Raw genomic sequence first — 27,465 nt, 5'->3', positions numbered from 1 at the left:
ACAGAGCTGGGACTAGAACGCAGGTGTTACGGCTCCCAGGCCGGTGCTCTTTCTAGTAGGTCACGCTGTTTTAATTCCCACAGTTCAGGGTAGGGATGGAAAAGGAAAGAAAGTGAGTGTATTTACTAATTATATTGTATTTTCCCAAGTACTCTGTGCAGTGGTCTGCACACAATAGGTGGATGTTCAATTAAAAAAAAAGTATTGATTGGAAGCCCACCTTTAGCTGCAAATGCTCACTTTACTGCTGGATTTGCACGGTATAAATACAGGTTTCAAAAGGCATACGGTAACTCCTTGATTAGCTCATTCATTCATTCATTCAATAGTATTTATTGAGCGTTTATTGTGTGCAGAGCACTGTACTGAGCACTTGGGAAGTACATCTCTGAGAACAAATTACCTATACCAGGTCTTAAAGGTACACCCAAACTTGTCAAACATAACTTTGAGTGGGTATATATCATTTTTAATAGATCTTGCTACAAGGAAACTTACTACTGCCCCGTTATCTGCCAGGCTGTGGCTGTAATTTAAGAAATCGTGCTATTATTTGATTAATCAGACTGTTTTCCTTCAGTGATACCCTTGATTGATTTCCTGGCGATTTGTTTTGATCTCTGTTACTAATGCTAACCGTCTCCTGGTCTGAGAGCAGGCCCTGTCTTTCCTACCAAGCTTCTAGTCTGCCATAGCCTAGGGACTTCTTTAAGTCCATGCCGGTGGGCGGCAGCTGACAACCCCAGAGGCCACAAGCCTTTTTCCTGCCTTTTTTTTTTTAGTGCCTTTCACCCCGTAACTACCAGATGCCAAGTTGTTGAGCAGAGGGCTCCATCTCCCCTTTCACTGTCACTCTACAGGCTTGTCCCACCTGGGCTCTCGTTTCTCATAGGACTGGTACCCGAAACATGAGCCTGTCTGACTAGTTCCCCCTTCCACTCCTAAGACCTCCTAAGGAACCCAGCCTGAACAAACCTGTGACCTGCAGCGGCTTGGTTGGATACACAGAGTGATGGGCTGGGCCCCGAAGCCGTCCGAGACCCATTTAACCAGCATGGTTATTCTGAGAAGCGTTCCTGAGAAGGGATGGGGGACGTGGTTGGTAGAGGTGAGATGTTTCCCGCACGGGTGGATACAACCGGTTAGTGAAGCAGTGAGAGCCAATAATCTGACCAGTGAAGGTGGCTCAACACTTTCTCCACCTTAACAGTTTTGCAGGACTAAGAGGTGTACAGGGCATGGAAAACCAAGTGGGATAGTGGAAGAGGGCAGGGAGAATTAAGTGGGATAATGGAGGAGGTCGGGGAGAATCAAGCGGGATAATGGAGGAGGTCAGGGAGAATCAAGTGGGATAGTGGACGAGGGCGGCGGGGAGAATCAAGAGGGAGAGGGGAAAAGGACAGAGTTCAGACGTTCATGATCCATTTTCCCCACCCCTGCTGAGGAACAGACTGTCAGTAGTGGAATCTGGCCCTGGAGTCTGGAAGAAGATGGAGCTGAGGGAAAGACCTGGGCTCCCGATTTGGGGCGGGCAGAGACCAGAACCTAATACCCAGAAGGTGAAGGATTGACTTCCAGAACGAGGAACAGGCAGGGATATGTGGGGGCTGAGGAGGAGAGGGGAGAACCAAGGACGGGTGGGTCTCCGTACCCAGCTCCCTCCTGCTGTCTCTTGGAGGAGGTCGCCGCGCTTTGGACTCACCCTGAAGAAAGGATTTGAACGCGGGGCAGGGACTGGGGCTGGCCCTGTCCCGCCGAACTTACCAGGCAGCTGAGTAATAGTTTATTCTGAGACAGTAAAATAACCTCCACCAAGTCCCGAGATCCAGCTCCGCTCTGTGCTCCAGGCACACACCAAGGGGCAGATCCAGCTCCACGGTCCAAACGGGCTGCTTATTGCTCATATAAGGTGGGAACGGGGAAATGGAAAGGGTGAGAGAGACAGGGCAAGGCAGCACGATGGACCCGGTAATCTCTCGCTGTCCCGCGGCGGGCCCCGGGAGCTCGGCTGCTGGTTGTGAGTAGACGGAGGGGGGCCGCTTCTGTGCCAGCGCAGGGAATTTCTCCCGGGAACTCTTTGTTCCCGGACCCCCTGCGGAGTTTGGGGAGCTCCCGTCAGCTGGGGCTGTGGAGAAAAAAGCGGTAGCCTCAGCCTGAGGGCAGGGACCGCGAAACCCCACCGGAGGAGAGAAGCAGCGTGGCTCAGTGGAAAGAGCCCGGGCTTTGGAGTCAGAGGTCATGGGTTCAAATCCCGGCTCCGCCAACCGTCAGCTGTGTGACTGGGCAACTCACGTAACTTCTCTGGGCCTCGGTTACCTCATCTGGAAAACGGGGATTAAAACCGTGAGCCCCCCGTGGGCCAACCCGATCACCTTGTAACCGCCCCCGCGCTTAGAACGGTGCTTGGCGCGTAGTAAGCGCTTAATAAGAGCCATCGTTATTATTAGTAGGTGTCTACCTGGTGACTGCCGCCAGGCTCTGGTACCACTGGGCCAGCTCCTTGGGATCGGTGGACATGAGCAGCAGTTTCTCGTGGGGGAAGGAGAGCTGGAAGGAGGGAACGCCTGGAGCTCGTTTCCCGCCCCACTTCCCAGAGCCGAACGGTCACCGGGTCGGTCGCTCGACCCCCGCTCCGCCTTCCCCCCGCCGCAACGCTCCCGAAGCATTCCTCCTCCCCCGGTGACGCGGGCAACTCACGCTGAGCAGCCCCCCGCAGCCCCCCGCGTGGCCAAAGACCCTGTCGAGGCGGCACTGGGCCAGCGGGTAGAGGGCTCGGCACGAGAAGGTGCCCGCGTGCAGCGGGTGCAGCGGGGAGCGGGGCTTGGCCATCAGCAGGGCGTCGGAGAACAGGAGGAACAGCCGGGGTCGCGGCTCCCCCCGGGGAGGGACCTCCAGGAGCCAGCCCTGCCGCAAGAACCAGCGCCCTGTGGGGAGGGGACCCTCTTAGCTCTTCCCGGGAGAGGAGTCCTCCTCCTCCCCGCCCTTCCCACTGCCTCCTCCTCCTACCTTGCCCTTCCCAACGTGAGTCTCCTCTCCCCCGCCGCCAAAGCACGATCCTCCTCCCTTCCTCTACCCCGACCCCCACGCCTGTTTTCCAAGCGAGGGCCCTACCGGCGGTCAACCCTTTGGCCCTGCGACCGCTGAGCAGGCCCCGAATGCGCCGCAGCTCCTGGTTGTTCTCCTGCTCCCCGGTAATGGCCCGCACCCGCTGGGTGGCCTCGCCCACTGACCGTGCAGCCCCTGGAAGAGAAGCAGCGTGGCTCAGTGGGAAGAGCCCGGGCTTTGGAGTCAGAGGGCGTGGGTTCAAGTCCCGGCTCCGCCAACCGTCAGCTGGGTGACTTTGGGCAAGTCACTTCTCCGGGCCTCGGTGACCTCATCTGGAAAATGGGGATGAAGACCGGGAGCCCCCCGTGGGACCGCCTGATCACCCTGTAACCTCCCCAGCGCTTAGAACATAGTAAGTGCTTAATAAATGCCATTATTATTATTATTATTCCCGCCCCCGCCCCAGCACACACCACGTCATTTTCTCTGAAACGTACCTGGGAGCCAACAACAACCCCCACGCCTTCCTCCCTGGGGCCACCTTCTCTCCGGAAGAAGGCACTAGGGTGGATCTGGAGCCGAAGGCCAACTCTTAGGAAGGGGTAACCACGCCGAGTGGCTTTGAAGGAGGGAGCTCCGTCAACGGCGGATGCTGTACACAGACCGAAAAACCGGCCGGGGTGGCCGGGAGAGCGGAGCTGGGTACCGTACGTAAGAGCTGCTGGTAGTCGGGGCTGCTGGGACTGGTGTTTTCCGCCAAAGCCTCCGTCAGGGTCTCATACCTGAAGCGCCGGGGTAAAAAATGAGATTTGTTTTTTTTTAGCCTCCCGAACGGGGCTGAGCTGCGGTAACGCTGAGGTCGGGCGACGGGGCTGCAGGGGAACAGGGGATTGAGAGGAGCAACACGGGAAGATGTTCGGTTTTGTTCTCGGTCTCCCCCTTTTTGTGAGCCCACTGTTGGGTAGGGGCCGTCTCGATATGTTGCCAATTTGTACTTCCCAAGCGCTTAGTCCAGTGCCCTGCACACAGTAAGTGCTCAATAAATACGATTGATGATGATGAGGATGTGGGAATCTCACCGCTGGAGCCGCTGCAGGGGCAGAAGCAGCAGCTCCTCCAGCCGCAGACCCCCGAACTCAGGCCGGCCCTCCTGGAGCTTCACAAAGCGCCGGAATTGCTTGCTCTTCTGCAGTCTCTCCTGGGAACGACAATCAGAAAGTCTAAAGATATCTCAGGGCGAGGGGAGGGGAGAGAGAGGGGACGGGAACATACTGGCAGCACGGCCTAGTGGGCTTGGGAGTCGGAGGATGTGGGTTCTAATTCCTGCTCCGCCTCTTGTCGACCTTGGGCAAGCCACTTAACTTCTCTGCGCCTCAGTTACCTCATCGATAAAATGGGCATTAAGACTGTGAGCCCCACCTGATGACCCCAGAGCTTAGAACGGTGCTTGGCACATAGAAAGCGCTTAACAAATACCACCGTTATTATTAATTATCCTAGTGCATCTACCCCAGAGCTTATAACAGTGCTTGGCACATACAAAGCGCTTAACAAATACCATCATTGTTATTATCATAGTGCATCTACCCCAGAGCTTATAACAGTGCTTGGCACATAGAAAGTGCTTACCAAATACCATCATTATTATTAATTATCCTAGTGTATCTACCCCAGAGCTTAGAACAGTGCTTGGCACATACAAAGCGCTTAACAAATACCATCATTGTTATTATCATAGTGCATCTACCCCAGAGCTTATAACAGTGCTTGGCACATAGAAAGCGCTTACCAAATACCATCATTATTATTAATTATCCTAGTGTATCCACCCCAGAGCTTAGAACAGTGCTTGGCACATAGAAAGCGCTTAACAAATACCATCATCATTATTATTAATTATCCTAGTGCATCTACCCCAGAGCTTAGAACAGTGCTTGGCACACAGTAAGCGCTTAACAAATACCATCATTATTATTAATTATCACAGTGCATCTACCTCAGAGCTTATAACAGTGCTTGGCACATAGAAAGCGCTTAACAAATACCATCATTATTATTAATTATCACAGTGCATCTACCTCAGAGCTTATAACAGTGCTTGGCACATAGAAAGCGCTTTACAAATACCATCATTATTATTAATTATCCTAGTGTAGCCACCCCAGAGCTTATAACAGTGCTTGGCACATAGAAAGCGCTTAACAAATACCATCATTATTATTAATTATCCTAGTGTATCCACCCCAGAGCTTATAACAATGCTTGGCACACAGTAAGCGCTTAACAAATACCATCATTATTATTAATTATCATAGTGCATCTACCCCAGAGCTTAGAGCAGTGCTTGGCACATAGTAAGCACTTAATACCATCATTATTATTATCATAGTGTATCTACCCCAGAGCTTATAACAGTGCTTGGCACATACAAAGCGCTTAACAAATACCATCATTATTATTAATTATCATAGTGTACATATCTAATTATTTATTTATATTAAAGTCTGCCTCCCCCACTGGACTGTACACTCATGGAAAGGGAATGGGTCTGTTTGTTATAGTGTACTCTCCCAAGCGATTAGCCCGGTGCTTCGTACATCGTAAGCCCTCGGTAAATACGACTGCATGAACGAACAGAGGGGCAGAGAAGTGAGGGGCGGACGGTGCTCCTAGGTGGGGGAAGGGGCTCCCGGGGGGCTGCGGTCACCTGCAGGGTGGTCCTGGCCTGCTCCCCGTTGGCAGCGTAACTGATGTAGAGTGGTAGATGAGGGCAGAAACCCTGCAGCCCTGCTCCCCAGTGGCCCCGCTCCAAGTGGGGCAGCAACGCCCTGGGAAAAAAGACGGGGAGCTTGGCACCTGTTCCCGCAGGCTCCTTCCCACCCCCTCCCCAGCCCCTCCTCAACTCACTGGCTGGCCGAGCAGATGGCCCCCCAGGGCCCAAACACAGCCTGGAGCTGGGCCGGTTTCAGCGTGCCCTTGGCCCGCAGGATGGCCACGAAGAACTGGGTGGAAATAAGAAGAAGAATAATTACGGTACTTGTTAAGCGTTTACTCGGTGCCAGCCACTGTACTGGGCACCGGGGCGGATACAAGCAGAGGCCTTCCCAGACTGAGCCCCCTCCATCCCCCCGTCTTACCTCCTTCCCTTCCCCACAGCACCTGCATATGTGTGTGTACATATTTATTACTCTATTTATTTTACTTGTACATATCTATTCTAATTATTTTATTTTGTTAATATGTTTGGTTTTGTTCTCTGTCTCCCCTTCTAGACCGTGAGCCCACTGTTGGGTAGGGACTGTCTCTATATGTTGCCAACTTGGACTTCCCAAGCGCTTAGTACAGTGCTCTGCACACAGTAAGCGCTCAATAAATACGATTGATTGATTGATTGATTGATTGAAATCCCAGCTCTGCCAATTGTCAGCTGTGTGACTTTGGGCAAGTTACTTGACTTCTCAGGGCTTCAGCTCCCTCATCTGTAAAATAGGGATGGAGACTATGAGCCCCCCGTAGGACAACCTGATTCATTCATTCATTCAATCGTATTTATTGAGCACTTACTGTGTGCAGAGCACTGTACTAAGCACTTGGGAAGTGCAAGTTGGCAACATATCTCTCGCTCCATCCCTCCTCCCCTCCTTAACTTCCATCTTCAACTGCTCACTCGCCACTGGTTCCTTCCCCTCTGCCTTCAAACATGCCCACGTCTCCCCATCCTAAAGAAACCCTCTCTTGACCCCACCTCCCCTTCTAGTTATCGCCCATTCTCCCTCCTACCATTCCTTTCCAAACTCCTTGAACAAGTCGTCTACACGTGCTGCCTCGAATTCCTCAACGCCAACTCTCTCCTCGACCCCCTCCAGTCTGGCTTCCGTCCCCTACGTTCCACGGAAACTGCCCTCTCAAAGGTCACCAATGACCTCCTGCTTGCCAAATCCAACGGCTCCTACTCTATCCTAATCCTGCTCGACCTCTCAGCCGCCTTCGACACTGTGGACCACCCCCTTCTCCTCAACACGCTACCCTACCTCGGCTTCACAGACTCCGTCCTCTCCTGGTTCTCCTCTTATCTCTCCGGCCGTTCATTCTCAGTCTCTTTTGCGGGCTCCTCCTCCCCCTCCCATCCCCTTACTGTAGGGCTTCCTCAAGGGTCAGTTCTCGGTCCCCTTCTGTTCTCTATCTACACTCACTCCCTTGGTGAACTCACTTGCTCCCACGGCTTCAACTATCATCTCTACGCTGATGACACCCAAATCTACATCTCTGCCCCTGCTCTCTCTCCCTCCCTTCAGGCTCAGGTCTCCTCCCGCCTTCAAGACATCTCCATCTGGATGTCCGCCCGCCATCTAAAACTCAACATGTCCAAGACTGAACTCCTTATCTTCCCTCCCAAACCCTGCCCTCTCCCTGACTTTCCCATCACTGTTGACGGCACTACCATCCTTCCCGTCTCAAAAGCCCGCAACCTTGGTGTCATCCTCGACTCCGCTCTCTCGTTCACCCCTCACATCCGATCCGTCACCAGAACCTGCCGGTCTCACCTCCGCAACATCGCCAAGATCCGCCCTTTCCTCTCCATCCAGACAGCTACCCTGCCGGTACAATCTCTCATCGTATCCCAACTGGATTACTGCATCAGTCTCCTCTCTGATCGCCCATCCTCCTGTCTCTCCTCACTTCAATCTATACTTCACGCCGCTGCCCGCATCGTCTTTGTGCAGAAACGCTCTGGGTATGTCACTCCCCTCCTCAAAAATCTCCAGCGGCTACCAGTCAACCTACGCATCAGGCAAGAACTCCTCACTCTCGGCTTCAAGGCTGTCCATCACCTCGCCCCCTTCCACCTCACCTCCCTTCTCTCCTTCTCCAGCCCACCCCGCACCCTCCGCTCCTCTGCCGCTAACCTCTTCACTGGGCCTCGTTCTCACCCATCCCGCCGTCGACCCTCGGCCCACATCCTCCCCCTGGCCCGGAATGCCCTCCCTCTGCACATCCGCCAATCTTCCTCCCTTCAAAGCCCTACTGAGAGCTCACCTCCTCCAGGAGGCCTTCCCAGACTGAGCCCCCACCTTACTCTCCCCCTCCTCCCCCCCGCCCTACCTCCTTCCCCTCCCCACAGCACCTGTATATATGTTTGTACAGATTTATTACTCTATTTGTACATATTTACTATTCTATTTATTTTATTTTGTTAATATATGTTGTTTTGTTGTCTGTCTCCCCCTTCTAGACTGTGAGCCCGCTATTGGGTAGGGACCGTCTCTATATGTTACCAACTTGTCCTTCCCAAGTGCTTAGTACAGTGCTCTGCGCACAGTAGGTGCTCAATAAATACAACTGAATGAACGAATTGTTGGAGTCGGGATTTGAACTCATAAGCCCGTGCTCTGAAGTGACTTGCCCAAGGTCACACAGCAGATGACACACGGCAGATCCAGGATTGGTCAGTAGGGCCCGCCCGGCCCGGCCCGGCCTGGCCTTTTCATCCATTCATTCAATCGTCTTTATTGAGCGCTTACTGTGTGCAGAGCACTGTACTAAGCACTTGGGAAGTCCAAGTTGGCAACATATAGAGACGGTCCCTGCCCAACAGCGGGCTCACAGTCTAGAAGGGGGAGACAGAGAACAAAACCAAACATACTAACAAAATAAAATAAATAGAATAAATATGTCCAAATAAAATAAAGAGTAATAAATAGGTACAAACATATATACATTCATTCATTTCATTCAATCATATTTATTGAGCAATTACTGGGTGCAGAGCACTGGACTAAGCACTTGGGAAGTCCAGTTGGCAACATATAGAGACGGTCCCTACCCAACAGCAGGCTCACAGTCTAGAAGGGGGAGACAGACAACAGAACAAAACATATCAACAAAATAAAAGAAATAGAATAAATATGTCCAAATAAAATAAATAAATAAAGAGTAATAAATAGGTACAAACATATATACATTCATTCATTTCATTCAATCGTATTTATTGAGCGCTTACTGTGTGCAGAGCACTGGACTAAGCGCTTGGGAAGTCCAAGTTGGCAACATACAGAGACGGTCCCTACCCAACAGCGGGCTCACAGTCTAGAAAGGGGAGACAGACAACAAAACAAAACATATCAACAAAATAAGTAGAATAAATTAACAAATAGAATAACTAAAGAGTAATAAATAGGTGCAAACATATATACAGTCATTCATTTCATTCAATCGTATTTATTGAGCGCTTACTGTGTGCAGAGCACTGTAATATATTGCCAGTTTGTGCTTCCCAAGCGCTTAGTCCAGTGCTCTGCACATAGTAAGCGCTCAATAAATATGATGGATGATGATGATGATGTAAAAAGCGCTTGGGAAGTCCAAGTTGGCAACATCTAGAGATGGTCCCGACCCAACAGCGGGCTCACAGGCTAGAAGGGGGAGACAGACAACCAAATGAAACATATTAACAAAATAAAATAAATAGAATAAATATGTAGAAATAAAATAAATAAAGAGTAATAAATAGGTGCAAACATATATACATTCACTCATTTCATTCAATCGTATTTATTGAGCGCTTACTGCGTGCAGAGCACTGTAAAAAGCGCTTGGGAAGGACAAGTTGGCAACATATAGAGATGGTCTCTACTCAAAAGCGGGCTCACAGTCTAGAAGGGGGAGACAGAGAACAAAACCAAACATATTAACAAAATAAAATAAATAGAATAGATATGTACAAGTAAAATAAATAAAGAGTAATAAATAGGTGCAAACATATATACATTCATTCATTTCATTCAATCGTATTTACTGAGCGCTTACTGCGTGCAGAGCACTGTAAAAAGCGCTTGGGAAGTACAAGTTGGCAACATATAGAGATGGTCTCTACTCAAAAGCGGGCTCACAGTCTAGAAGGGGGAGACAGAGAACAGAACGAAACACATTAACAAAATAAGTAGAATAAAGATGTACAAATAGAATAAATAAAGAGTAATAAATAGGTGCAAACATATATACAGTCATTCATTTCATTCAATCGTATTTATTGAGCGCTTACTGTGTGCAGAGCACTGTACTATATTGCCAATTTGTGCTTCCCAAGCGCTTAGTCCAGTGCTCTGCACATAGTAAGCGCTCAATAAATACGACTGATGATGATGATGATGATGTAAAAAGCGCTTGGGAAGTCCAAGTTGGCAACATCTAGAGACGGTCCCGACCCAACAGCGGGCTCCCAGGCTAGAAGGGGGAGACAGACAACAGAACGAAACATACTAACAAAATAAAATAAATAGAATAAATATGTACAAATAAAAGAGTAATAAACAGGTACAAACATATATACATTCATTCATTTCATTCAATCGTATCTATTGAGCGCTTACTGCGTGCAGAGCACTGGACTAAGCGCTTGGGAAGTCCAAGTTGGCAACATATAGAGATGGTCTCGACCCAACAGCGGGCTCACAGTCTAGAAGGGGGAGACAGACAACTAAACAAAACATATCAACAAAATAAGTAGAATAAATATGTACAAATAGAATAAATAAAGAGTAATAAATAGGTGCAAACATATATACAGTCATTCATTTCATTCAATCGTATTTACTGAGCGCTTACTGTGTGCAGAGCACCGTAATATATTGCCAGTTTGTGCTTCCCAAGCGCTTAGCCCAGTGCTCTGCACATAGTAAGCGCTCAATACGATGGATGATGATGATGATGTAAAAAGCGCTTGGGAAGTCCAAGTTGGCAACATCTAGAGACGGGCCCTACCCAACAGCGGGCTCACAGTCTAGAAGGGGGAGACAGAGAACAGAACAAAACATATCAACAAAATAAAAGAAATAGAATAAATATGTACAAATAAAAGAGTAATAAACAGGTACAAACATATATACATTCATTCATTTCATTCAATCGTATCTATTGAGCGCTTACTGCGTGCAGAGCACTGGACTAAGCGCTTGGCAAGTACAAGTTGGCAACATATAGAGACGGTCCCTACACAACAGCAGGCTCACAGTCTAGAAGGGGGAGACAGACAACAGAACAAAACATATCAACAAAATAAAAGAAATAGAATAAATATGTACAAATAAAAGAGTAATAAATAGGCACAAACACATATACACTCATTCATTTCATTCAGTCGTATTTATTGAGCGCTTACTGTGTGCAGAGCACCGTAGTATATTGCCAATTTGTGCTTCCCAAGCGCTTAGTCCAGTGCTCTGCACATAGTAAGCGCTCAATAAATACGATGGATGATGATGATGATGTAAAAAGCGCTTGGGAAGTCCAAGTTGGCAACATCTAGAGACGGGCCCTACCCAACAGCGGGCTCACAGTCTAGAAGGGGGAGACAGAGAACAGAACAAAACATATCAACAAAATAAAAGAAATAGAATAAATATGTACAAATAAAAGAGTAATAAACAGGTACAAACATATATACATTCATTCATTTCATTCAGTCGTATTTATTGAGCGCTTACTGTGTGCAGAGCACTGGACTAAGCGCTTGGGAAGTCCAAGTTGGCAACATATAGAGATGGTCTCGACCCAACAGCGGGCTCACAGGCTAGAAGGGGGAGACAGACAACCAAATAAAACATATTAACAAAATAAAATAAATAGAATAGATAGGTCCAAATAAAATAAAGAGTTTTTTCCTTGCCCTTTCCCTCCCGAAGGCCCCGCACCGTGTCCACCCCGTGCAGCTGCTGCAGATAGCGCATCTCCGTCTCCAGCAGCTCCCGGGCCGCGCGGCCGCGTTTCCGTTCCCACCGGGCCCGCTGCTCCCGCACCGGGTCCCCCGACATGAGCGCTCAGTACGGTGCTCTGCCCACGGTAGGCGCTCAGTAAATACGATGGATGATGATGATGCCCCGCCCAGAAATTTGAATTCAAACGGCCGGCCCGGGGATGATGGGGCCGGTCTCCATGGTTACGGCGCGCCGCGACAGCGGGCCGGTCCAGGGGCATGCGCAGAAGCGCCCCCCTCAGGCGCGTGCGTAGAAAGCGTCCCCTTCCCTCAGGCGCATGCGCGGAAGCGTCTCTTTCCCCTCCTTGGGTACATGCGCAGAAGGTCTCCCCTCAGGCGCATGCGCAGAAGCGTCTCCCCCCCCCCCCCCCCGCCCCCTTAGGTACATGCGCAGAAGCGTCTCCCTCAGGCCTATGCGCAGAAGCTCCCCCCTCCCCTCAGGCGCATGCGTAGAAAGCGTCCCCTTCTCTTAGGCGCATGCGCAGAAGCGTCCCCCTTAGGCACATGTGCAGAAGCGTCTCCCCCCCACCCCCCACCCCCTTAGGTACATGCGCAGAAGCGTCTCCCTCAGGCCTATGCACTGAAGCGCCCCCCCCCCTCAGGCGCATGCGTAGAAAGCGTCCCCTTCTCTTAGGCTCATGCTTACTGTATATATGTATATATGTTTGTACATATTTATTACTCTATTTATTTATTTATTTTACTTGTACATATCTATTCTATTTATTTTATTTTGTTAGTATGTTTGGTTTTGTTCTCTGTCTTCCCCTTTTAGACTGTGAGCCCACTATTGGGTAGGGACTGTCTCTATATGTTGCCAATTTGTACTTCCCAAGCGCTTAGTACAGTGCTCTGCACATAGTAAGCGCTCAATAAATACGATTGATGATGATGATGATTCGCAGAAGCGTCCCGCCTTAGGCACATGCGCAGAGGCGCCCCCCTCAGGCGCATGTGCAGAAGCGTCTCTTCCCCCTCCCCGCTTAGGTACATGCGCAGAAGCGTTTCCCCCTCAGGCGCATGCGCAAAAGCGTCTCCCCCTCAGGCGTATGTGCAAGAATCCTCTTCCCTCAGGAGCTGAGGTAATAGTAATGATGGCAGTTGGTAAGTGCTTACTACTACTAATAATAATAATAATAATGGTATTTGTTAAGCGCCTACTAGGTGCCAAGCACTGTTCTAAGTGCTGGGGAGGTTACAGGGTGATCAGTTTGTCCCACTAATCCCCATTTTACAGATGAGGTAACTGAGGCCCAGTGAAGTGAAGTGATTTGCCCCAAGTCACACAGCTGACAGTTGGCGGAGCCGGGATTCGAACCCATGACTTCTGACTCCAAAGCCCGGGCTCTTTCCACTGAGCCACGCTGCTTCTCATAAGTGCTTACTACTGCTTAATAAATGCCATCGTTATTATTACTGCTAATAATAATAACGGTATTTGTTAAGCGCTTACTCTGTGCAAAGCACTGTTCTAAGTGCTGGGGAGGTTACAAGGTGATCAGGTTGTCCCACTAATCCCCATTTTACAGATGAGGTAACTGAGGCCCAGAGAAGTGAAGTGGTTTGCCCCAAGTCACACAGCTGACAAGTGGCGGAGCCGGGGTTTGAACCCATGACTTCTGACTCCAAAGCCCGGGCTCTTTCCACTGAGCCACGCTGCTTCTCATAAGTGCTTACTACTGCTTAATAAATGCCATCGTTATTATTGCTGCTAATAATAATAATGGTATTTGTTAAGCGCTGGTATGTGTATGTGTATGGTATGTGTAAAGCGCTGTTCTAAGCACTGGGGAGGTTACAAGGTGATCAGGTTGTCCCACTAATCCCCATTTTACAGATGAGGTAACTGAGGCCCAGTGAAGTGAAGTGATTTGCCCCAAGTCACACAGCTGACAGTTGGCGGAGCCGGGATTCGAACCCATGACTTCTGACTCCAAAGCCCGGGCTCTTTCCACTGAGCCACACTGCTTCTCATAAGTGCTTACTACTACTACTACTAATAATAATAATAATGGTATTTGTTAAGCGCTTACTCTGTGCAAAGCACTGTTCTATGCGCTGGGGAGGTTACAGGGGGATCGGGTTGTCCCACGGGGGGCTCACAGTCTTCATCCCCATTTTACAGATGAGGGAACTGAGGCCCAGAGAAGTGAAGTGATTTGCCCCAAGTCACACAGCTGACAGTTGGCGGAGCCGGGACTTGACCCATGACCTCTGACTCCAAAGCCCGGGCTCTTTCCACTGAGCCACGCTGCTTCTCATAAGTGCTTACTACTACTGCTTAATAAATGCCATCGTTATTATTACTGCTAATAATAATAATGGTATTTGTTAAGCGCTTACTCTGTGCAAAGCACTGTTCTATGCGCTGGGGAGGTTACAAGGTGATCAGGTTGTCCCACTAATCCCCATTTTACAGATGAGGTCACTGAGGCCCAGGGAAGTGAAGTGATTTGCCCCAAGTCACACAGCTGACAGTTGGCGGAGCCGGGATTCGAACCCATGACTTCTGACTCCAAAGCCCGGGCTCTTTCCACTGAGCCACGCTGCTTCTCATAAGTGCTTACTACTGCTTAATAAATGCCATCGTTATTATTGCTGCTAATAATAATAATGGTATTTGTTAAGCGCTGGTATGTGTATGTGTATGGTATGGTATGTGTAAAGCGCTGTTCTAAGCACTGGGGAGGTTACAAGGTGATCAGGTTGTCCCACTAATCCCCATTTTACAGATGAGGTAACTGAGGCCCAGAGAAGTGAAGTGATTTTCCCAAAGTCACACAGCTGACAGTTGGCAGAGCCGGGGTTTGAACCCCTGACCTCTGACTCCAAAGCCCGGGCTCTTTCCACTGAGCCACGCTGCTTCTCATAAGTGCTTACTACTACTGCTACTAATAATAATAATGGTATTTGTTAAGCGCTTACTATGTGCAAAGCACTGTTCTGTGCACTGGAGAGGTTACAAGGCGATCAGGTTGTCCCACGGGGGGCTCACAATCTTCATCCCCATTTTACAGATGAGGGAACTGAGGCCCAGTGAAGTGACTTGCCCAAAGTCACACAGCTGGCAAGTGGTGGAGCTGGGATTTGAACCCATGACCTCTGACTCCAAAGCCCGGGCTCTTTCCACTGAGCCATGCTGCTTCTCATAAGTGCTTACTACCACTACTACTTACTACTTACTACTACTACTAATAATAATGGTATTTGTTAAGCGCTTACTATGTACCAAGCACTGTTCTATGCACTGGGGAGGTTACAAGGCGATCAGGTTGTCCCACGGGGGGCTCACAGTCTTCATCCCCATTTTACAGATGAGGGAACTGAGGCCCAGTGAAGTGACTTGCCCAAAGTCACACAGCTGGCAAGTGGTGGAGCTGGGATTTGAACCCATGACTTCTGACTCCAAAGCCCGGGCTCTTTTGACTGAGCCACGCTGCTTCTCATAAGTGCTTACTACTACTACTAATAATAATAATAATGGTATTTGTTAAGCGCTTACTAGGTGCAAAGCACTGTTCTGTGCGCTGGGGAGGTTACAAGGTGATCAGGTTGTCCCACGGGGGGCTCACAGTATTCATCCCCATTTTACAGATGAGGGAACTGAGGCCCAGTGAAGTGACTTGCCCAAAGTCACACAGCTGGCAAGTGGTGGAGCTGGGATTTGAACCCATGACCTCTGACTCCAAAGCCCGGGCTCTTTCCACTGAGCCATGCTGCTTCTCATAAGTGCTTACTACCACTACTACTTACTACTTACTACTACTACTAATAATAATGGTATTTGTTAAGCGCTTACTATGTACCAAGCACTGTTCTATGCACTGGGGAGGTTACAAGGCGATCAGGTTGTCCCACGGGGGGCTCACAGTCTTCATCCCCATTTTACAGATGAGGGAACTGAGGCCCAGTGAAGTGACTTGCCCAAAGTCACACAGCTGGCAAGTGGTGGAGCTGGGATTTGAACCCATGACTTCTGACTCCAAAGCCCGGGCTCTTTTGACTGAGCCACGCTGCTTCTCATAAGTGCTTACTACTACTAATAATAATAATAATAATGGTATTTGTTAAGCGCTTACTAGGTGCAAAGCACTGTTCTGTGCGCTGGGGAGGTTACAAGGTGATCAGGTTGTCCCACGGGGGGCTCACAGTATTCATCCCCATTTTACAGATGAGGGAACTGAGGCCCAGAGAAGTGAAGTGACTTGCCCAAAGTCACACAGCTGGCAAGTGGTGGAGCTGGGATTTGAACCCATGACCTCTGACTCCAAAGCCCGGGCTCTTTCCACTGAGCCACGCTACTTCTCATAAGTGCTTACTACTAATAATAATAATAATGGTATTTGTTAAGCGCTTACTATGTGCAAAGCACCGTTCTATGCGCTGGGGAGGTTACAAGGCGATCAGGTTGTCCCATGAGGGGCTCACAGTCTTCATCCCCATTTTACAGATGAGGGAACTGAGGCCCAGAGAAGTGAAGTGGTGTGTCCCAAGTCACACAGCTGACAATTGGCGGAGCTGGGATTCGAACCCATGACTTCTGACTCCAAAGCCCGGGCTCTTTCCACTGAGCCACGCTGCTTTTCATAAGTGCTTACTACTAATAATAATAATGGTATTTGTTAAGCGCTTACTATGTGCAAAGCACCGTTCTATGCGCTGGGGTGGTTACAAGGCGATCAGGTTGTCCCATGAGGGGCTCACAGTCTTCATCCCCATTTTACAGATGAGGGAACTGAGGCCCAGAGAAGTGAAGTGGTGTGTCCCAAGTCACACAGCTGACAATTGGCGGAGCTGGGATTCGAACCCATGACTTCTGACTCCAAAGCCCGGGCTCTTTCCACTGAGCCACGCTGCTTCTCATAAGTGCTTACTACTACTAATAATAATAATAATGGTATTTGTTAAGCGCTTACTATGTGCAAAGCACTGTTCTATGCACTGGGAAGGTTACAAGGTGATCAGGTTGTCCCACGGGGGGCTCACAGTCTTAATCCCCATCTTACAGATGAGGGAACTGAGGCCCAGAGAAGTGAAGTGACTTGCCCAAAGTCACACAGCTGGCAAGTGGTGGAGCTGGGATTTGAACCCATGACTTCTGACTGCAAAGCCCGGGCTCTTTTGACTGAGCCACGCTGCTTCTCATAAGTGCTTACTACTACTACTACTAATAATAATAATAATAATAATAATGGTATTTGTTAAGCACTTACTATGTGCAAAGCACTGTTCTAAGCGCTGGGGAGGTTACAAGGTGATCTGGTTGTCCCATGGGGGGCTCACAGTTTTAATCCCCATTTTACAGATGAGGTAGCTGAGGCCCAGAGAAATTAAGTGACTTGCCCAAAGTCACACAGCTGACAATTAGCAGAGCCGGGATTTGAACCCATGACCTGTGACTCCAAAACCTGTGCTCTTTCCACTGAGCCACGCTGCTTCTCTGTTCTAAGCGCTGGGGAGGTTACAAGGTGATCAGGTTGTCCCACAGGGGGCTCACAGTCTTCATCCCCATTTGACAGATGAGGGAACTGAGGCCCACTTGACTCCTGTCCACATGTTTTGTCGTCTGTTTCCCCCCTTTTAGACTGTGAGCCCGTTGTTGGGTAGGGACCGTCTCTGTATGTTGTCAACTTGTACTTCCCAAGCGCTTAATACAGTGCTGTGCACACAGTAAGCGCTCAATAAATACGATTGAAAGAATGAAGTGACTTGCCCAAAGTCACACAGCTGGTAATGGTCGGAGACAGGATTTGTACCCATGACCTCTGACTCCAAAGCCTGTGCTCTTTCCACCGAGCCACGCTGCTTCTCGTATTAAGCGCTTACTATGTGCAAAGCACTGTTCTGAGCGCTGAAGAGGAGACGGGGTGATTAGGTTGTCCCACGTGGGGCTCCCAGTCTTCATCCCCATTTTCCAGATGAGGTCACTGAGGCCCAGAGAAGTGAAGCGACTTGCCCAAAGTCACACAGCAGACAAGCGGTGGAGTCGGGATTAGAACCCGCGCCCTCTGAGTCCCAAGCCCGGGCTCTTTCCACTGAGCCACGCTGCTTTAATAATGATGGCATTCGTTAAGCAGCGTGGCTCAGCGGGAAGAGCCCGGGCTTTGGAGTCAGAGATCATGGGTTCAAATCCCGGCTCCGACCATTGTCAGCTGTGTGACTCTGGGCAAGTCACTTCACTTCTCTGGGCCTCAGTTCCCTCGCCTGTAAAATGGGGATGAAGACTGTGAGCCCCCCGTGGGACCACCTGATCGCCTTGTAACCTCCCCAGCGCCTAGAACAGTGCTGGGCACATAGTAAGTGCTTAATAAATGCCATTATTATTATTATTAAGTGCTTGGTATGTGCCAAGCACTGTTCTAAGCGCTGGGGGAGATACAAGGTAAGCAGGTTGTCCCACGTGGTGCTCACGGTCCTCATCCCCATTTGACAGACGAGGGAACTGAGGCCCAGAGAATAATTATTATTATTATTATGGTACTTGTGAGGCGCTTACTAAGTGCCAAGCACTGTTCTAAGCGCTGGGGGAGATACAAGGTAAGCAGGTTGTCCCACGAGGGGCTTACGGTCCTCATCCCCATTTGACAGACGAGGGAACTGAGGCCCAGAGAATAATAATAATTATTATTATGGTACTTGTGAAGCGCTTACTAGGTGCCAAGCACCGTTCTAAGCGCTGGGGGAGAGACAGGGTAAGCAGGATGTCCCACGTGGGGCTCACGGTCCTCATCCCCATTTTCCAGACGAGGGAACTGAGGCCCAGAGAATAATAATAATTATTATTATTATGGTACTTGTGAAGTGTTTACTAGGTGCCAAGCACCGTTCTAAGCGCTGGGGGAGAGACAGGGTAAGCAGGATGTCCCACGTGGGGCTCACGGTCCTCATCCCCATTTGACAGACGAGGGAACTGAGGCCCAGAGAGTAATAATAATGGCATTTATTAAGCGCTTACTATGTGCAAAGCACTGTTCTAAGCGCTGGGGGGTTACAAGGCGATCAGGTTGCCCCCATAGCTTTGGGGACTGTATCGTTCATTCAATCATATTTTTTTATTCATCATCATCAATCGCATTTATTGAGCGCTTACAGTGCGTAGAGCACTGCGCCAAGCGCTTGGGAACGGGATAGTATGTCGTATATCACAGTATAGCATAGTACAGTCTAGAGGAGCAGTGTGGTTCAGCGGCAAGAGCTCGGGCTTTGGAGTCCGCGGTCAAATCCCGACTCCACCGCCTGCGAGCTGTGGGACCTTGGGCGAGCCACCTCACATCTCCGGGCCTCAGTTCCGCCTGTAAAATGGGGATGAGGACCGCGAGCCCCGCAGTCGGTGAAGTGGGTCGCGCGGCGGAGCCGGGATGAGAACCCGAGCCCGGGCCCTCGGCGCGTCGGGCTGGAGGACCCCGCGGAGGTTCGGTGCCCGCCCACCCTCGCCCTCCCCGGTGCCCTCCGGGCGGGCAGGCAGGCAGACGGAGTCCGAGCCTCGGGATGGGCTTTATTGGGGCGGCAGGGGCCCGTCGGGGTCCGGGCAGCCGGCGGGGAAGAGGCGCACGGGCTCCCCGAAAGCCCGAGCCAGGCGGTGCTCGAGCTCGGGCAGAGGGACCGCGTGGACCTGGGCCGCCGGCGAGTTGGCTGCCAAGCGGGCGTGGGATCGAGCCCCGCCGGCGGGCGAGGAGCAGCACACGGCGCTCCAGAAGACCGAGGGCACGTTGACCCGGTCCCGGAGCCAGGCGCCTTCCCCGGGCCGGGCCCCGGAAGGCATCACCCCCGTCAGCACGTGGGCCACGGCGCAGGCCGGCAGGAGCGCGTCCCGCAGCCAGGCCTCGTAGCGGGCCCACGGGCCGCCGTTGAACTTCTCGTCCTGCGGGGCCACGTTGCTGTAGGCGAAGGTGGCAAGCTGGGCCTCGCCGCCGTGGTGGCCGCTCGGGTTCAGGTGGCCGCGGGACAGGCCCGAGCCGCGGAAGTCCCCGTCCACCGCCTGGCTCCGTTCCAGCGGGCCCAGCTGCCCCTGGAGCCGCGGGGATGACGGCGATTCCATGTCCGGCAGCGGCAGCCCTGCTAACTGAGGACGGTGGACGGGTGAGGGCCAGGGAAGGGTGGACCGAAGGGGGAGAGGTCATCATCATCATCGATCGATCGTATTTCTTAAGCGCTTACTATGTGCAGAGCACTGGACGAAGCGCTTGGGAGGTACAAATTGGCAACGTATAGAGACGGTCCCTACCCAACGGTGGGCTCACTGTCTAAAAGGGGGAGACGGAGAACGAAACCAAGCATACTAACAAAATTAAATAGAATAGATGTGTACAGAGTCATAAATATATACAGGTGCTGTGGGGAAGGGAAGGAGGTAAGATGGGGGGCGATGGAGAGGGGGGCGAGGGGGAGAGGAAGGAAGGGGCTCAGTCTGGGAAGGCCTCCTGGAGGAGGGGAGCTCTCAGCGGGGCCTGCAACGCACCGTTCTAAGCGCTGGGGAGGTTACAAGGTGGTCAGGCGGTCCCATGGGGGGCTCACCGTCTTCATCCCCATTTTGCAGGTGAGGGAACTGAGGCCCAGAGAAGTGAAGCGACTCGCCCCAAGTCCCACAGCTGACAGTTGGCGGAGTCGGGATTTGAACCTGTGACCCCCGACTCCAAAGCCCGGGCTCTCACCAGTGAGCCGTGCTGCTTCCCTAGAGAGGGAAGAGATTCCTAGAAAGGGAAGGGCAGTGCAGGGACCGTGGCAGTTTCTCAGCCGCGTGGCCCTTCCCAGCACTCAGTACCGCGCCCTGCCCGCTGTAAGCGCTTAATCGACGCTATCACCACCACTTCTGCTACTGCAACAGACAGCGCTTTGAGGAGGCGGCGGGTATTCATTCGATCACCCAGTCGTATTTCTTAAGCGCTTACTGTGTGCAGAACACTGTACTAAGCGCTTGGGAGAGTACAGTACAAGAATAAACAGTGACATTCCCTGCCCGCAGTGAGCTTGCAGGCTAGAGGACGGTCTAGGTGTCACCGGGCCGGGGCGGGGACTCCTTTGGGTTCGGTGGGTGAGGGCAATGAATTAATAATAATGATGGCATTTATTAAGCGCTTCCTATGTGCACAGCGCTGTTCTAAGCGCCAAGCGAATTCATCAATCAATCGTATTTATTGAGCGCTTACTGTGTGCAGGGCACTGTACTAAGCGCTTGGGAAGTACAAGTTGGCAACATATAGAGACAGTCCCTACCCAGCAGTGGGCTCAATAACCGCTTAATATGCCCCAAGGGCTGTACTAAGTACGGGGGTACACGGTAATCATCATCATCATCATCAATCGTATTTATTGAGCGCTTACTATGTGCAGAGCACTGGACTAAGCGCTTGGGAAGTACAAATTGGCAACATATATCAGGTTCAGGTTACATGGGACTCAACGTCTAAGTAGGAGGGAGGACGGGTATTGGATTCCCATTCACTCATTCATTCAATCGTATTTATGGAGCGCTTACTGTGTGCAGAGCACTGGACTAAGCGCTTGGGAAGTACAAATTGGCAACATATATCAGGTTCAGGTTACATGGGACTCAACGTCTAAGTAGGAGGGAGAACGGGTATTGGATTCCCATTCACTCATTCATTCAATCGTATTTATTGAGCGCTTACTGTGTGCAGAGCACTGTACTAAGCGCTTGGGAAGTACGAGTCGGCAACGTATAGAGACGGCCCCTGTGGAAGAGGAAACTGAGGCACAGAGAAGTTAGGTGACTTTCCAAAGTCCCATGGCAGGCAAATGGCAAAGTTAGGATTAGAACCCAGGTCTTCTTGACAACTAGACCCGGGCTGTTTCCACTAGGCCACACTGCCTCCGGGGTAATAATAATGACGATGATGAGGGTGAATGAATGAATAGTAATGACGACGATGATGATATTAAGCGCTTACTTCGGGTCAGGCGCTGTTCTAAGCACCGGGGTATATACAAGATAACCGGGTTGGACGCAGTATTAATCCCCAGTTTACAGAGGAAGCGAAGTGACTTTCCCAAGGTCACACGGCAGACAAGTGGCGGATCCAGGATTAGGTCCTTCCGATTTCCGGGCCATGCTCTATCCCAGTAGGCCACGCTGCTTCCCGGGAAGGTTGGGGGGCTGTATCAGGCGTTCAGTTAGGGGGGATGGGAGTAGGAGGGAAGGAAGAAGCAGGTTTGGGTGGGAGAGTGGGGAAGGGGGCTGGACCGTACCATGGGCTCCAGGAACCAGTTGCGTGAGTTGATGTTGGGCCGCGAGGTGGTTGAATTCTCCAAGATGTAGGCAGAGTAGAGGGGCAGGCGCAGGGTGAGCGCGTAGAGCGTGGCGTAGAAGTACCTGCCCCGCAAGCGCTGACACAGGTGGGTGACATTCGCCGCCGCGAAGCCCTCGGGTTCCCGAGCCTGGAAGAAGAAGTGGGCACAGGCCGGGACCTGGGAGAAGCCGGGCACGACCTCCCCCGTGCCAGGCCCCAGGGCCAGCGCCACCAGGAGCAGGGGCAGCGGCGACCGCACGGGCTCCATCGTGACTCGGTTCTGCCCCGAGACCGAGGGTCTGGCCGGGCTTCGTGCGGCCACTGCGCTCCACGCGGACTGGCAGGTGTTCGGTTCCCACGAGGCAGCTGGGGCCCTTCCCACGGCCCGTGTCCTGGGGAGCCCCGGCCCCGGGAATCTCGGGACCCTGGTTGCCCGGGGCGGGGAGGGGGCTGAGGATAGCGTGAGGGCGTCCAGGGGGCCGGAGCTGCAGGGCTGGTGTCCTTGGGGAGAGATTACCCGTGACGGGCCCGGCCTCACCCTCTGGGCAAACAGTAAAGAGAAGATGGCTGCGGGTGCCCGGGTCCGGGCCTGTGCCCGTAAGCGTCACCTAGCTCTCTGGACTTCATGCTGCTGCCCGGATTATCTTTGTCCAGAAACGCTCTGGACATATTACTCCCCTCCTCAAAAACCTCCAATGGCTACCGATCAATCTGCGCATCAGGCAGAAACTCCTCCCCCTGGGCTTCAAGGCTCTCCAACACCTCGCCCCCTCCTACCTCACCTCCCTTCTCTCCTTCTACTGCCCAGCCCGCACCCTCCGCTCCTCTGCCGCTAATCTCCTCACCGTACCTCGCTCTCGCCTGTCCCGCCATCGACCCCTGGACCATGTCATCCCCCGTGCCTGGAATGCCCTCCCTCTGCCCATCCGCCAAGCTAGCTCTCTTCCTCCCTTCAAGGCCCTGCTGAGAGCTCACCTCCTCCAGGAGGCCTTCCCAGACTGAGCCCCTTCTTTCCTCTCCCCCTCGTCCCCCTCTCCATCCCCCCGTCTTACCTCCTTCCCTTCCCCCCAGCACCTGTATATATGTATATATGGTTGTACATATTTATTACTCTATTTATTTATTTTACTTGTACATTTCTATCCTACTTATTTTATTTTGTTGGTATGTTTGGTTCTGTTCTCTGTCTCCCCCTTTTAGACTGTGAGCCCACTGTTGGGTAGGGACTGTCTCTATGTGATGCCAATTTGTACTTCCCAAGCGCTTAGTACAGTGCTCTGCACATAGTAAGCGCTCAATAAATACGATTGATTGATTGGACGTCGGGTCCAGATGGAAAGCAAATTTGCGAGGCCACCTACAAATCTGGATCCAGCTGGGAAGCGGGAGGTGGTCCCCGAATGGGGACCCGGGAGCTACGGGACCAACGGCGATCGGAGCCGGACTGGGAACCGTGGCCCGGAAGGCCGGGACTTGGCACTGTCCCCGAGCAGGGTGACTGAGCGGGGCCGGGCCGGGGTCGCGTGGGAGCCCCGGGCCTCCGGGCAGATGAAGGGCATCATCGTCCTACCCTTCTCAGGCCTCCCGCCCCTGCTCTCCCGACCGACAGGTTTTACCAAGTGGCAGAAAGACAGGAGAGGACACGATCCACCGAGGGCCTAGTACGGTGTTCCGCAAACAGCAGGCGCTCAGTAAATGCCACGGATTGATCGATTGAAACGACGGGGGGGATGAGGCTCGCTTAGGTGGGGACCCATCCTGGATGCCTGGCAACGGAAGCTCAGAGGGGAGGGACTTGGGGTGGGAAAAAGAGGGGCAGGGGAGGGGGCAGTTCTTGACCCAATCTTGCCGTTGCTGTGAGAGGGAGGCCCCTTCTCCCCCCAGGATAGCCACAAAGGGACACAGTCGTTCTCCTGAAGTATGCCACTTTATTATCTGGATCCTTCTCTGTGATCGATGCAAATCTATTGGGCAGGGTGGGATTTCAGCAGTCGGAGTGTGGGCAAGGAGCCCGTTCCCTGCATTCACTCCAACTCCAACTCTTTGCCCCGAGACTCCCCGGACTTCTGCTTCTTCCTGCAGCGATCAGAGGGCACAGCCAGGTGTTGGGAAGATGGGGACGGGGTAGACCCAGGGTGAGGGAAATTCAACGTCTTCCACTTTCCCTCCAACCAAGTCCGCTGCATTGATTTCCCCACGTGCCCTTCTTCCTCCGAGCTCCTGGAGCCCTGGATAAGGTGGGGTTGGAGTTAGCAGTGGGAAAGATGAGGAGAGATCGGGACGAGAACAGGCCAGAGAAGAAGCAAAGAGGAGGCCAAAATGAGCTAAGGGGGTTGCGTGAGGGGAGACCCCATAAAAAGGGCCAGCCACATCATCATTACTATTATTATTATTATTATTATTATCACCTTATTATCATTATCAAGTGCCGTCGAGTCCTTTCCGAGTCATAGCGACTCTATGGCCGTGTTTTCTCCACAACAACCTGTCCTGCCAAAATCCGTAATAATAATAATAATGATAATTATGATTTTTGTTAATGTGCCAAGCGGAGGGGTGGGGTGTCTAGTCTAGTCCCCCTTCTAGACTGTGAGCCCGCTGTTGGGTAGGGACTGTCTCTATGTGTTGCCGACTTGTACTTCCCAGGCGCTTAGTGCAGTGCTCTGCACACAGTAAACGCTTAATAAATACGATTGATTGATTGAGTGTGTGTGTCAGGAGGAGGAGAAGGACTGCTGTAAGCACTGCTCTAAGCTCTGGGGTAGATATAAGGTAAGCAGGTTGTCCCACGTGGGGCTTACAGCCTTAATCCCCATTTTCTAGATGAGGTAACTGAGGCATAGAGAAGCTGAGTGACTTGCCCAGTGTCACACAGCTGACAAGTGGCGGAGCTGGGATTAGAACCCACGACCAGGCCCGGGCTCTCTCCGCTAAGCCACACTGCTTCTCAACCTTGCCAGCCTTGCTAACGGTTTTTTCGTCATCACATCTTTTAGACTGTGAGCCCACTGCTGGGTAGGGACTGTCTCTATATGTTACCAACTTGTACTTCCCAAGCGCTCTGCACACAGTAAGTGCTCGATAAATACGATCGATGATGATGACCCCACTCCCGTCACTCACTTCTGGAGGAAGAAGAGGGTGAGGCCGATGACGGAGGCAACAGCAAACGGGCAGCTGCAGAAGATGGCAGTGATAAAACCTGGCAGGGGACAGGGAGGTCGGCAGGGTGCGGGAAATCGGTTCTAGAACGCCAACAGATCCCACCGCAACTTCTCCTTTCCCTTTTACCCCGTCACACTTAGCCGGATCAGGTGAGGGTGGACAGCTTGAACCCAGATTCTTGATTCTCTTGGATTCAGCCCCAGATGCCGCTCCCCCCGGACTGTTCAACCTGTTCCTGCGTCAGGGAGGAGCGTCTTGCTTGTATCTGAGACCAAATGTACCCTCCGGGCCCTCCCAGCTCCCCCTCTGTGCAGTGGCTCAGGGCTCCTCCCCGGCACACGCTGGTATCCCCACCAGAAGCGGGATCCGGAGCAGCAGGTAGAGAACGGCTACCGGGGCGACGAGCGAGGGATGGAGAAGAGAGTGGATGCAGGCGTGGGGGACAGGGATGCGGTATGGTGGGGGCTAAAGGAATGGGCGTGAAGAGAAGGGGGTGGAATTGGTTGTCACCTTCATCCACGTCAGACACCACTTTCTCATTCCTGTCCGGTTGGGCCCCTGACTTCCCTAAGGGGATACCAAGTGTCAGGCGGGCACCCTTCTCCTCAACCACCTGCCCCCGTCCTCTGCCAGGTCCATCCTCCCCGAACCCGAGGCCGGTTGCTAGGTGTCCTAGCCCTTCGTGTCTCCGTCGGCCTGGGGACCACCCATCATGGGTGTCCACTCGCCCACTGGGCCCGCCCGTAGCCCCCGCCCTCCCGCCAGCGGTCTCCGGCCCCCACCTTTCTCGGTCACGCAGGTCTGGATGCAGAGGCTGGGGGAAGAGAAGCGGTTCCCATTTCCACCGCAGCCGCCGTAGAAGAAGGAGTCAAAGGCCTGGTGCTGGGGGTCGTAGCGCCAACTCAGGATCGGCGCCCGGCACGGGCCCCGCTCCACGGGCAAGCGGCACGCACTCGCTGTAGAACGGGGATGGTCAGAGGTCAGATTATTCCCGCCGCCACCCTCAACTCAGCCCCCGGGAACCCCGGGAGAGGAGGCTCCTTCCGTGACCCCTTCACTCACCCCCCTTAGGGTACAGTTCCTGGTAGCGGGGGGAGCAGCGACTCAGACCCTCCATCTCCGAGCTGAAGGCGTTGCCGCCGGAGCTGCCCGGGAGCGGCATGAAGAGGCTGCAGGCCGGTTGTACGTCCAATGCAACGCCCCTTGACCCCGGGCCTGCCCCACTGCGTCTTCGCACTCAGGACCTGGGAGGAGAGGAGGAAGAAAGAAACGGCCGGCGGAACCAGAGCCCGTTCCCCCATCTTTCAAAGGAGGAAGGTGATTTTCTCCGTTCCGCGCCCCCCCTCAAGTCAGCCTGGGCACCTGACCCAACCTCTCCTGGATGGGGTGCCCCCACCCCGTCCCCACTCACTGGTGCCCCAAAGTTTACGTCCCCATCGAACTCCCTCCAGCCCCCCCACCTCCCTGGTGGGCATACCGTTGGCGGGTAGGGACCGTCTCCATCCGTTGCCGACTTGTACTTCCCAAGCGCTCAGTCCAGTGCTCTGCACACAGTAAGCGCTCAATAAATACAATTGATGTTTCAGGTTTCAGTTTGTGCTGATAAGGTTGGTGAGTTCCAGGGCGGTGATGTTGGGGTGGGAAGGCGAGTAGGGGGGTCGGGGAGACGAGGCAGGGAGGAACCCCTCGTTCCCAGGGCCCGAGCGCTGGGTGCAGACACCGGAGAGCTGGCTGCAGCTCTAACCATTAGTCTGCCGAAGCGGGTGGAGTGGGGATTTTATTTATTTTATTTTGTTAGTACGTTTGGTTTTGTTCTCTGTCTCCCCCTCTTAGACTGTGAGCCCAGTGTTGGGTAGGGACCGTCTCCCTATGTGGCCAATTTGTACTTCCCAAGCGCTTAGTACAGTGCTCTGCACATAGCGCTCAATAAATATGATTGATTGATTTGAATTTGAGACTACTGGGAGCGAGAGCAGAGGGGAACACCTGTTGCCCTCTGCTCTGAACGGTCCCTTTTCGGCAGGAGGGAGGGAGAGGAGGGGAAGGCCTATATAAAGCCCGTGCTGCCCAAGAATGGAGAGAAGAGGCAGAGGAAGGGAAGAAATTTTCAGGACAGTCGAGGAGGATCGATGAGGAGGGAGTAATAGGTGAGGTGGGGTAACGGTCCTGCGAGTCGGAGGACCTGGGTTCTAATCTCAGCCCTGCCGTTTGTCTTGCTGTGTGGCCTTGGGCAAGTTGCTAACCTTCCCTGTGCCT

General features: G+C 52.3%; 2 protein-coding genes across 3 annotated transcripts; both read right to left on the bottom strand.

Moving 5' to 3' along the window:
* Positions 1 to 1,466: 1,466 nt before the first annotated feature.
* ARHGEF39 (Rho guanine nucleotide exchange factor 39) lies at positions 1,467 to 11,969 on the bottom strand. Of its 2 annotated transcripts, none has more exons than XM_038742505.1 (9): positions 11,736 to 11,969; positions 5,953 to 6,047; positions 5,753 to 5,873; positions 4,125 to 4,243; positions 3,757 to 3,827; positions 3,112 to 3,240; positions 2,698 to 2,904; positions 2,459 to 2,547; positions 1,467 to 2,125 (listed from the first exon to the last, which is right to left on the bottom strand). In XM_038742505.1, exons 1-9 carry the CDS (start codon positions 11,853 to 11,855, stop codon positions 1,901 to 1,903), a joined length of 1,176 nt encoding a protein of 391 aa, XP_038598433.1. In that variant the 5' UTR covers positions 11,856 to 11,969; the 3' UTR covers positions 1,467 to 1,900. The 2 variants fall into 2 exon arrangements, with proteins under 2 accessions (XP_038598433.1, XP_038598434.1); XM_038742506.1 differs by having other exon boundaries at positions 2,033 to 2,125; positions 2,698 to 2,924.
* A 12,099-nt stretch (positions 11,970 to 24,068) lies between these two features.
* On the bottom strand, positions 24,069 to 26,449 carry LOC119922879 (protein AMBP-like). Its single transcript, XM_038742478.1, has 5 exons — positions 26,272 to 26,449; positions 25,992 to 26,165; positions 25,720 to 25,776; positions 25,168 to 25,246; positions 24,069 to 24,120 (listed from the first exon to the last, which is right to left on the bottom strand). The coding sequence occupies exons 1-5, from the start codon at positions 26,369 to 26,371 to the stop codon at positions 24,069 to 24,071; spliced, it is 462 nt and encodes a 153-aa protein (XP_038598406.1). The 5' UTR covers positions 26,372 to 26,449.
* Between the last annotated feature and the right edge of the window lie 1,016 nt (positions 26,450 to 27,465).

Source organism: Tachyglossus aculeatus, unplaced genomic scaffold (genome assembly GCF_015852505.1).
Source record: "Tachyglossus aculeatus isolate mTacAcu1 unplaced genomic scaffold, mTacAcu1.pri scaffold_12_arrow_ctg1, whole genome shotgun sequence".
Lineage (NCBI taxonomy): Eukaryota > Metazoa > Chordata > Mammalia > Monotremata > Tachyglossidae > Tachyglossus > Tachyglossus aculeatus.
Note: the sequence above shows the minus strand (reverse complement) of the source record. Positions and strands in the feature narration are given on the sequence as shown.